At 45.9% G+C, this 12,173-nt stretch overlaps 1 protein-coding gene across 3 annotated transcripts in view; it reads right to left on the minus strand.

Annotated features, from left to right (window-relative positions):
- Window positions 1–12,173, minus strand: part of GRHL1 (grainyhead like transcription factor 1) — a 55,906-nt gene that overhangs the window by 16,501 nt on the left and 27,232 nt on the right. For all 3 annotated transcript variants that reach the window (XM_019452279.2, XM_019452275.2, XM_019452289.2), the window contains one exon: window positions 4,512–4,670. In XM_019452279.2, coding sequence (XP_019307824.1) covers window positions 4,512–4,670 — 159 coding nt within the window. The remainder of the gene's footprint in view (window positions 1–4,511; window positions 4,671–12,173) is intronic.

Below are 12,173 nucleotides of genomic sequence, written 5' to 3' on the forward strand. Positions count from 1 at the left end.
CAGCAGAAGCAATTACGACCATAAGGGGCAACAGCAGTTACAACAAGATACACAAGAATCAAGGTGTGAGGTCATAGAGGAGTTTCATGTGGTTGAAAGATTCAAGGACTTCAAAAATTAACACACAGCAATGCATATTTTCTTCCCATGCAGGATTTTATAGCAACCCTGAGCTCTGAGGTAGAATCTGGGGATGAAAACTGTGTGTAAATCACCTCCCACCTCCCTCAGATACCTTGCAATTAAATGACACTTCCTACCACTGCTATGTGCCATAAGGGAGGCAAAGGGGAAAGGAGACCGACAATTTTCATCCCCGTGGAGATCTCTGCTCCAGCAAAAGGGAAAAATTGGTCATTTTAGGGGCCTTACAAAGACAGCATATGCAGGAAGGCTGAAGGTATCCGGGCATTCAGACAGGCCACACAAAGCACTGCTAGGTACAGACGCGTAGTTTCTAACTACAGCTTTGTGTGATCTCCTTTTACCCAAATGGTACGGAGCTTACACACAAGTAATGGGAAAAAAAGAAAATAGTGACCGGCCTACACAGTGGCCATGCTATCCAAGACCTTGGATAATATGCTCCTACCCCACGTGATCTAAATGAACCGGTGAGTAGGCAAGCAGCAACTCCAGAAGATGAAATCATGTGTTGTCCCAAACCACACTCAATGTTGCAACTCTGAAGAAAAGTTGTACATCGGCACACATGTACACAGCAAAAGAACCGGTTTCTAATCTTTGTACAACCACCGATTAACAAAATATCTTTGTAGGGGCGCCTGAGCAGCTGAGTCATTTAAGCATCCAACTCTTGATTTCGGCTCAGGTCACGATCTCACAGTTTGTGAGATTGAGCCCCTTCATGCTTAGCTTAGAACCTGCTTAAGATTCTCTCTCTCTCCCTCTGCCCCTCTCCCCTGCTCACGCTCTCTCAAAAAAGAAAGAAAGAAAGAAAAAGAAAGAAAGAAAGAAAGAAAGAAAGAAAGGAAGGAAGGAAGGAAGGAAGGAAGAATAAAGAAAGGAAAACCTGCACATCAAAGGAAATAATCCACAAAACTAAAAATTTAGCAACCTATGGAATGGGAGAAGATATTTGCAAATGACACCTCTGATAAAGGGCTAGTATCCAAAATCTATAAAGAACTTCTCAAACTCAACATCCCCAAAATAAATTATCCACTTAAGAAATGGGCAGAAGACATGAAGATATTTTTCCAAAGAAGACATACAAATGGCTAACAGACACATGACAAAATGCTCGATATCACACATCGTTAGAGATATACAAATCAAACCCACAATGAGATACCACCTCACACCCATCAGAATGCCTAAAGTTAACAATTCAGGAAACAACAGAAGCTGGCAAGGAAGCGGAGGAAGGGGAACCCTCTTACACTGTTGGTGGGAACGCAAACTGGTGCAGCCACTCTGAAAAACGGTGTGGAGGTTCCTCAGAAAGTTAAAGACAGAACTATCCTATGACCCAGCAATTGCACTAGTAGGTATTCACCCATAGGATACAGAAATACAGATTTAAAGGGGCACATGCACCCCGATATTTATAACAGCACTATCAACAGCCAAACTATGGAATGAGTTCAAATGTCCATCGACTGATGAACGGAAAATGTAGAAGGTGTGCACGCACACCACACACACACACACACACACACACACACACACACACACACACACAGACACTGGAATATTACTCAGCCATCAAAAAGAATGAAATCTGTCGGGGCGCCTGGGTAGCTCAGGCAGTTGAGTGTCTGACTTCGGCTCAGGTCATGATCTCACGGTCTGTGGGTTTGAGCCCCGCGTCGGGCTCAGTGCTGACAGCTCAGAGCCTGGAGCCTGCTTCCGATCCTGTGTCTCCCTCTCTCTCTGCCCCTCCCCCGCTCTCACTTTGTCTCACTCTCTCAAAAATAAATAAATGTAAAAAAAAATTTTTTTCAAAAAGAATGAAATCCTGCCATTTCCAACGACATGGATAGAACTAGAGTGTATTATGCTAAGCAAAGTAAATCGTGGAATTTAGGAAACAAAACAGATGAACATAGGGGAAGGGAAGGAAAAAGAAAAGAAAAGAAAAACAGAGAGGGACAAGGTGCCTTGGTGGCTCAGTTGGTTAAGCACCAGCCCTTGATTTCAGCTCAGGTCACGATCTCATGACTGGTGGGATAGAGCCCCACGTTGGGCTCCGCACTGACAGCATGGAGCCTGCTTCGGATTCTCTCTCTCCCTCTCTCTGCCCTTCCCCTGCTCACTTTCTCTCTCTCAAAATAAGTAAGTAAACCGAAAAGAAAAGAGAGAGAGGCAAACCATAAGAGACTCTTAACCATAGAGAACAAACTGAGGGTTGCCGGAGAGAAGAGGGTTGGGGGATGAGCCAGATGGGTGATGGGCGTTAAGGAGGCCACTTGCTGTGATGAGCAGAATCACTAAATTCTGCTCCTGAGACCAATACTACACTAGATGTTAACTAACTTGAGTTTCTTTTTTTTTTTTCAAGTAGACTTCACACCCAGCGCAGAGCCCAATGTGGGGCTTGAACTCATGACTGTGAGATCAAGGCCTGAGGTGAGATCCAGTCGGACACTTAACCGACTGAGCCACCCAGGTGCCTCTGACTGGAATTTAAATAAAATCTTGGAAATAAAAAACAAAACAAAAACAAAACAAAACAAACCCAAATTCGTTTAAGATCATGAATCGATACTGTTCCTTCTCTGAGAAACTGCTTGTATTTTTACCATCTGACATGGAAAATTCCAGTTCATTCTAACTCATGCTGACATGGTCTAATACAGATATTCTAAGGGTGATCCATGGACCAGGATAAGTCCACAAACTGTACGGTCCCAGAATGATACATCAGAAACAGAGTAAGCACTTGGGAAACAACTAGAATAATTTTAAGTCTGTTGAATCAAATAATAAAAAATTGGGGCTTATACTTTGTAGGCTTTGGACACCTCTTTAGGTTTTCTTTTGCCTGATAAAAGGAATGCAGTATGAAGGAAAGAAATTTGCCTTGGGGTCAGAAATCCCAGCTCCACACTTGATGTGACTCTTCATTTGTAAAACGGAGCATACACGGAAGGGCTGTGGTGGGCAGACTAACAGCTCCTCAAAGATGTAAACACCCAAATCCTCAGAACCTATGAATATGTCAGCTTGCACAGCAAAGGAGACATTAGGTTGCTAATCGGCTGACGCTGAGAAAAGGGTGAGTGTCCGAGATCGTCTGTGTCAGCCCAGTATAATCACAGGGTCCTTAAAAACAGAAGAACCAGACAAGGAGATGTGACGACGGAAGCAGTGTCAGAGGGATGTGATGTGAGTCTCCCGGATTTGAAGGGGGAAGGGACCACCAGCCAAGGAATGCGGGTGCCTCTAGAAGACAGAAAGGCAAGGAAACAGATTCTCCCGTGGAGACTCCAGAAAGAGATACAACCTTCTAACAGCTCGATTTGTGCCCGGCGAGATCTGCGTCCGACTTCTGGCCTATAGAACCGTGAAATCACAAATGTGTGCTGGGGGCGCCTGGGTGGCTCAGCTGGTTAAGTGTCCGACTCTTGGCGCCCACAACCCTGGGATCATGTCCTGAGCCAAATCAAGAGTCGGACGCTCAACTGACCGAGCCACCCAGGGGCCCGCCTTCTAAGAATCTTAACAACAGAGAGGGTCGGTTGGTTGGTTTACAGGCTAAAAAGAGGGGATGGCAAAGGATGCGGCCCACGATTTTCTGAGAGGGAAAAGTCACAGCCATCTTCAGTCTTAGTTCAATGGAGCGCTCACTTCTCTATGGCCAACACACAGGTCCCGAGCAGAGCGCGGTCTGCAATCTTCAACGCCCAGCGGGCCTCACCGCGGCTCCCGGGATCTCATCCAGCCCAGCCCGCGGCTCCGCACCTGACAAAAGTGATCGTTGCCTCTCCAGAGAAAAGAAATGATGCCGAGATCGTTTGGGCCTATACTTTCTCTTTTTGCCTCCTTGCTGCCTGCCGTGCAGAAGAACCTGAATCTCACCTTCTCCTGCTTCAGCCCGCTGGCTGGCGACTTACCAAAGGGCCTGGAGCGGGGGTGAGCCAGTTAAAGGACAGCCCTTTCCGGTTATCCGCACGGAGTCCACAGACACCGAGTTCAAGAACTCCAGCGCGGCAGCCGCTGTCTACAAGTCCAGTAAGCTGGGCGCCGCCTACGACCGAGCTCATGGCTCCTACGCGCACCGCCTGACTCTACCGACACGCCCAACAAAACGTACTCACTGGACCTTCTAGTGTTTCAGTTAAAATGAGATTTTTTTCCCTCCCCGATATAATGTGTCTTTGCATGGCTATCACAATACTTTCTCATTTAAAATAGGCTACTTAGTATTGTCAGCAATACGTTCACATCAGCCTTAAATATTACGAGGACCTTGGTCATTTTCTGGGAGAAAGAGTCAAACTCACACGCTTCATTCTAAGGGTCCCTACCCAATCTGACAATCTTACCTTGTCACAGAAGACTTTTATCTGGCAGTACGCCCGGTGCACAGGCTTGTTGCTACGGTTGTTATAACTATAGGTGTCAATTTGAATGTTAAGAGGCAACCCCTTCACGCCTTTCTGAGAAGAGAAATCTGTGCTTAAGCAGTTCACAGAGATGAAAACCTGCAGAGGGAAAAAACGGCATTGTAAGTAATAGGCACCAACAGTCAACCTTAGCAGAGCTTGTAAGAATACTAACATCACTGAAATCACTTAAATATGTTCTAAATGAGAGCTCAGCTGCTCACTTAAAACTTTTTAAAATAAAGGGTCTAGTTTAAAACTACTTTTGGTCAGAGGAATGGCAGACCTTAAGGGAAAAAAACAGACAGCAGCTTTGAACTCCTGTCTATTTTCCCTTCCAGGATATTCGTTTAGCATCATACTGTGGAAGAGGCTGGATGTCTTTCTTGATGTCATTTTTAAATATGACCGATAGCCCACGTTCTCTAGGCAGCTGGTCTGGAGCTCGGTACCAACTGAGAATCTGCCCGTGTCGTGTCTACACCACCTCCGATGGCCTGTAGTTCCCTATGCATGTCCTAATATTTGGGAATTTATGAGATCAGTGAATCACACTATTAAAGCGGCACTGGAGATTGTTGCTTAGGAGAGACTCAAGTGAATCTTGGTACACCGAAAGAACGTGCTCCATTTCCCTCTTTTGGTGTGTGATACGGGTTTTTGGTGTGTGATACGGGTCTCATACGCGGTCACGATGCATTCGAGCTCCCTTTCAACCATTCAGTTTTAGAATCTGTATCTGGTGCGTGAGCACCACACAGTGGATACTACTGGAATTACAGTTTTAAAAATCGGCGCCTTTCAAAGACCCGAGACCCTTAGGCGGGACTCCTTCCAGTCCAGGGGCCAACAACTCCCCAGCCCTAACAGCACAAACAGATCTACCACAACAGCGCAGGGTGCCACTGGCTGAACCAAGATCCAGACAGGGAGAAGTTTAAGCCAGAAGAGTGGGGGGGGGGGGGGGCTCTGAGAATGCAGATACAAGAGAAGGGGGTGGGAAGGGTAAGGAGAAAAAAGATTGTAACAGTAACGGTGAAGATCTCACCGCTCTCTAGAAGGTTTGCAAATGCCGAAACAGGAGTTTTATTCTTGGTCTAGTCTATACATTATTTTCAAGAAGGAAAAGACCAAAACGCCCGAAAAAGACTGAGAACTTGTCCACATTAACAGACTGAAAAGTCGTCTCTCATTCTGTCCCTCAGACCAGGCTATTTACCGTCCCCAAAACACACCTCGAACGTCCATTCCTGCCTCACATCTCTGTCCTTGTCCCTCCTCCTCCTGTGTCCCTCTGTCCCAGTCTGAGCCACCTCCACAGCTCCTCCCTGTGTCTCCCTCCACCTCTGCAGGCACGTGGGCTCCGGTGACACCTCCAGAGACGGCCGCCCCTCACCCCACCCGTGTCGTGAAGCCCACAGCGGTGAGCACCTAACGCTTCCAGACCTGCACGGGGCACTCACTTTATACACACGCTCTCATTTCACAACCCCGAGCGACAGTTAATCCTTCTTTTCCAGGTGGGGCTCAGAGAGATTTTTTTTTTTTTTTTTAAACTGTCCCCAGGGTGGAAAGCAAGGGGCCGGAATTCATATCCGGGGCTCCCCCCTTTACACCTTGCGACCTCGCTTTCCCAAATCAACTTTGTACCCGAATCACCTGGCTTTTCTTCACTACCTGGAACGGTCTGCCATCTTTCCACGCAGCGCCAAGACGCAGCAGGCAAGCCCCTTGCTCTCCACACGGCAGCTTCCTCGATACTCACGTAGGAGCGCAGCGCCCGGCCTAGGGTTGCCTTTCCTAGCCTGCTACCATTTTACTTCCCATTTAACTCACTTCCAGTAAACGAACAAAATGCTTTCATTTTGAAAAACACCGAAACCCGAAATCTAGATATACGGGCCAAAAGCGGTACACAGGAATTTCAAATCCATTACGGAAACCTAGCGCTTTGACTTGGTCTCTTTTCCTGTACTGCTGACCCTTGGACAACGCAGGGGTTAGGGGTGCCAACTGCCCCCCGCTACCAACAGTTGAAAATCCACGTGCAACTTCTGACTCCCCCCAGACTTAACTGCATAAGAGCCTACTGTTGACCAGAAGCCTTCCCAATAGCATAGACAATTAACGCATATTTTGTCTATGTACTCATATGCTAGAGCCTTACGGTACCTTTCTCTTAATTTTTTCAGTTATTTCCAGGCTATGCAGTTCATCTGCAAGTTTTTTCAAATTGTTGCAAATTAAAAAAAAATGTTTCCAATCTATTTATTGGAAAAAACTGACATGTAAGTGGGCCCGCGCAGTTCAAATCTGTGTCATTGTTCAATGGCCAATTGTATGCTGTTAAAAAACACTTCACGTACGATGTATAAATCTGACTTAAGGAGACAGGCTATGGAAAGACAAAATAGGAAGGCAGACAAAAAGACACACAGCAAGACAGTGGTCCCTGTCAACATCTGAGCCCATCAGGTAACCGAATCACCGTTATTTTTTCATTTTGTAACCAAATGGAAAATCTAAATTTCTCTGTCATACGAGGCCACATGGCTCCATTTATGACTCAAAAACAGCAGCCTGGGAAAGTTACACTTAACCCTCAACAATTCCAGGAAGGCTCTGACCCAAAGTGATATTCCATTTACAAGAGGATTTCACGGTAATCCAACCTAAAACCTAACCTCCCCTTGCTTCCCAGTGTCAAGTTTCTATTCAAAGCAAAACTAAGCAGGAACCGAATCCTAGGATCAGCTTGAACATGGAGCCTTCAGAGGGACATTACCCTTTTACTGAGGATTACTGGCAACTGCTCTCTTAGGCACATTCTTCTATCTTTAAAATCAGTTCTTTCCAAACTTGGCGGTATTTCTAAATGCAACAAAGAAAAGCTCACAGCATTCCTAGCTCAACGTTAAAAACCACCACCTCGTCTAGAGAAATACGTAAACACGGCCGTAAACAGCGAACGAGATGGGCAGCGTAAGCATTCCAGGCCAGGGACGTGAGGTACGAGAAGGACGATGGGCCGAAGACCTTCAAGAAACGGGGGCGGTGCTCCTTGAAGCCTCTTGCTTCACGGCAAGAACCGGCAGGGCAGTCCTGGGTCCACGCTGCCACCACTGGAGGGGACGCATCTGCTATGTGTAAGCCTCGATCGAAAACCGGCAAGAGTGCAAAGATGCCTTGTGTGTGTGCTCTAGCAAGAGGTAACGTCGTCAACGGGAAGGGAAAGCCTTTGGTCTGAAAATGAAAACACTGGAGTTTCAGCTCCATCGCTGATTAGTGCCGTGACCATGGGCGAGGTCCTTACCTGTCAAATGCAGGTTGTATTAGATGACGTTTGGATCACTTTTTTTTTCCTTTTAAAGTTTATTTATTTTGAAAGAGAGAGAGAGAGAGAAAGAAAGAGAGCAGGGGAGGGGCAGAGAGGGAGGGAGAGAGGAGAATCCCAAGCAGGCACGGCGCGGTCAGCACAGAGCTGGAGGTAGGGCTCCAACTCCTGAACGGCGAGGTCAGGACCCGAGCGGAAATGGGAGTCGGACGCTTACCCGACTGAGCCACCCAGGTGTCCCGTGTCTAGATCAGTTCTCTTGAGTCCTAGGATTGTACTTACGTTAAAAGATTGTGAATGCTTTTTTCTCTACTATGTATTTATTAGGGACAGTAATTTTGTGTAATACATTTATCATTTTTTTTTTTTTTACCCATCATGTAATTTTAAAAGTACCGTGTAAAGTTGCCACTTCGAGTAATTATATGAACTACTCGTACGGAATTAAGAATCTTATAAAGCGGAGGTTCATAAAGCATGGGGCCAGGAACATCAGCACTGCCTGGGAACTTGGATGCTTCAGGTCCCTGACTCGATCAGAATCACCCAGAGGACGTCAGCCCTTCCTGGAGACAGTAAAGCCACATCTAGGGGTTGTGCTGTCATTGGCCTGGGGTGGGTTCCAGACACAAGGCCTTCTTCAGGTGCTCCCCAAGTAATTCCAGCAATCAGTCAGGATAAAAGCCACGGCCGTCAGGTGATTAATCTTCTGTACACTTAGCGCTTTGATCCACCAAAGGCCTCCTCTGACTCCAAAACTCTGAGGTGATTAAAACAAGCCCCAACACATGGTTTCCTTTCTTTAAAGAGTTCAGATATTCCTACATGTATTTATAGTAACCCATCAAGCTTTCTTTTTGATTGAAATTTTTTTTTTTTTTTTACAGAGGTATAACCCTATCGAATACTAATATTCATTCAACCAATGGAAGGATAAAGATTAAAGCATCTGCTCAAACTTACTATTCAGTAAGGTCATACAAACCCTCAGAAACCCACAGTTCATGAAATAGTGACCAGACAAAAACCTATTAAAACTCTATCAAATTTGGGGTGCCTGGGTGGCTCAGTCGGTTAAGTGTCTGACTCTTGATTTCGGCTCAGGTCATGATCTCATGGTTGGTGCGTTCGAGCCCCACGTCTGGCTGGGCGCTGACAGCGTGGAGCCCGCTTGGGATTCTCTCTCTCCCGAGACCCACCTCCTCCGTGTGCCCCTCCCTGACTCGCGCCCTCGCTCTCTCTCTCAAAATAAAGAAATACAGTTAAAAAAATATTTCAAACAATACTTCTGTTTATTCCTCACGCGACGTGCGATTTTCGCAGGGGCTGATGTGTGCGGGCGAACCGTGCGTTCGGGTGACCGGTGGGGTCACCCCCACCGAGCTGCCAAGCCCTGGAGACAGAGACAATGCTGGGCCAGCCCTGTTTCTGGTGCCTGGTGAGCAGCACATGCTCAGTAGCATGTATGTTTTTAACCAAAGAAGGACGATGCAGAGGGAGCAGTGAATAAATGGGGCTAAGGCGGCATACAACGCAGCCACGTAAGACAGCTGTCGCCTGTCGGCGTAAACCAGGAGGCGGCTGGATTTTGTGTGTGAAAGGGCCCAACGGTGTTTCGGCCTTCGTGGATGCAACCCGGCAACCCCTCAGTAACAAGGCACAGCAGCCACAGGTGGATGTCGTGGTGCTGTTTTCAATAAAACTTTATTTACATAAACAGCAGCTGGCTGGCCAGGGTTTGCAGAGAGCTGCGGTTTGCTGAGCCCTGATCTAAAGAAACCATTCTCTAAGGTGCTTGAACAGTAATTTACCCTTATATCACATCACAGCGTAGTTAGGAGCGAGGGAGATTAGTTCCCTTTTTGTAATTCAGTATTTCCACTTTCTATACAAGTGACTTCCTAAGAAGGAGCTCCCGCTGACGTCTCACTTTTCCCATGAACCACACATTTTATCAGTACAACCCACACCCACAGAAGGGACTAGGGTAATCTTAAGGGAGAAGTTGTTTCTAGGGAATCTTATTTAGGAAGGTGACAAATCTTTGATCAGCAGCACCCAAAGCAGGTCGGAGGCCAAGTGTAGAAACGAAAGGCAGAGCTCGCATCCAGGTCCGAGGGGAGGGGGGGGCAACAAGGTGGCTACAGTCTGCTCCTCGCAGCGCTAACACCGGGATGGGTTCTACCTAACGGGCGACACCCCGAATAAGCAGGACAACAGGCCAAGTCACCCAAATCTGGATAAAACGAATGTTCAGGCCATTGTCACTGTGCAGAGAAAAGTACTTCCTAAGACGTGATCACAGAAAAGCTGCCAATATCTTCTCCAGAGGGTGGGAAAGAGGGTCAAAGAAAGAGGATTATTACAGGTTCACCTCCTCCATGGAATACACGCATGTGATAACCTCTTCTCTGTTCACACTTCCTTGTCACTGATTTTGAGGAAAAGTCTGATTTTATTCAAACAAATGAAACATAAATCTTCGAAGACGAGCATACAATGCTCCCAACCAAAATCGCTAGGAGAGAGAAAAAAAAAAAAAAAACAACCACAAAATAAACTGCTAAACAAATCGAAGATGCTCTGCAAGATTCCTTTTCAAATGTCCAGCCCGTTTTTCTAATGTAGTTCCTCATTCTTGGCTGAGAATTCACGCACTTAAAACTTTTCAGAAGATTAAATTTTGTTTTCAAACCTCAGCTGAAAATGTGAGGAAAACAACAAAATAAAGATTGATATCATCAAAGGCTTAACTTGTACTGATTTTTTTATTCCAAATGCTTGCAAGTGCAGAACCAACAAGAAATCAGATCTTGAACTAATTTATGATGCTTCTTCCAGGAAGCTTATGGCAGCCACGCACTATTGTTCCCAGAGCTGGGGGCCGCTGTCCCCGCTGTTACTTCTCAAAAGGGAAGAAGGGAGGGGGACAAAGACACTAGGACATAGTAAGCTCAAAACACAGGCTGCCCTCAGAGGTTCATTTCCCAGCCAGTGAAGTGAGGGCAACAGAGAACATATTTTAAAAAACCCCAACTCACTTTGGGGGCTTCATTAACACAATAAACCAAGGCACAATGCTGGTAAAACATGCTGACCATCCAGTCTGAAGAGAGCACCCAGATCTGTGAGCTTTCACAAGTGAATGTGTGGGGAGAAACTATAGAAATATAATTTCACAGAAAGTGTTAACAAAGCACTTGAAATTTATCAGTCCAAAGTTACAAAAATTGTAAGTATTCAATCAGAAGCCAAATAATGAAACTGGCCGACTTAAGTACACTATATTAGGATATTTTTCATGAACAAAAAGCCTGTTCGTTTTAAAAAATTTACCACAACTCTAATACTCATTCTCTATTATTATTCGTGTACAAGAACCTGACATCCAAATAATATAGTCTTAATTTTTTTCCCCACTAAGAGATTTGGGTAGGGGTACCTGGGTGGCTCAGATAGTTGAGCGTCCGACTTTGGCTCAAGCCATGATCTCAGTTCGTGGGTTCGAGCCCCACGTCGGACTCTGTGCTGACAGCTCGGAGCCTGGAGCCTGCTTTGGATTCTGTGTCTCCCCCTCTCTGTCTCTGCCCCTCCCCCACTCATACTCTGTCTCTCTCTCAAAAATAAATAAACATTAAAAAATAATTTTTTAAATGAGGTCTGGGTAGAATTTTGCATATTTTTATAACATTGCTGCTAGAATGGTGAAAATGATTTTCTTTTAATTTCATAATTTAGTTTATTCAATGAGTGGAACAAAAAAGTAAACCTTTAGATTTGCTAAGACATGAACCACCCTCATAACAGCTGGGATAAAGTTTTCTTTTTAAGAGGTCTGATTTTTATTACTTTTTAAAACAAATTTTTTTAATATTTGTTTTGGAGAGAGAGAGACAGAGCACGAGTGGGGGGGGGGGGGGCGCACAGAGAGAAAGGGAGACACAGAATCTGGAGCAGGCTCCAGGCTCCGAGCTGTCAGCAGAGCCTGATGCGGGGCTCGAACCCACGAACCGTGAGATCACAACCCGGGCCGAAGTCGGACACTTAACCGACTGAGCCACCCAGGCACCCCTAAGAGATCTGATTTTTAAACTAAAACAATGTAACACAGTGTTAGGCTCATTACATGAGGGGTCACGGGAACTCGTCCATGTAACATCACCTCGATGGCCCAGAAAGCGAAAGAGGCTAGATAAATCATCATCACCGTCAGTGGTTCACTTCCCTCTGACGGAAGGGATCCAAATAATCAAGGCCGTCCAAAATCT

Source organism: Panthera pardus, unplaced genomic scaffold, assembly GCF_024362965.1.
Source record: "Panthera pardus isolate Hobbes unplaced genomic scaffold, ASM2436296v1 HiC_scaffold_26, whole genome shotgun sequence".
NCBI classification, from domain to species: Eukaryota; Metazoa; Chordata; class Mammalia; order Carnivora; family Felidae; genus Panthera; species Panthera pardus.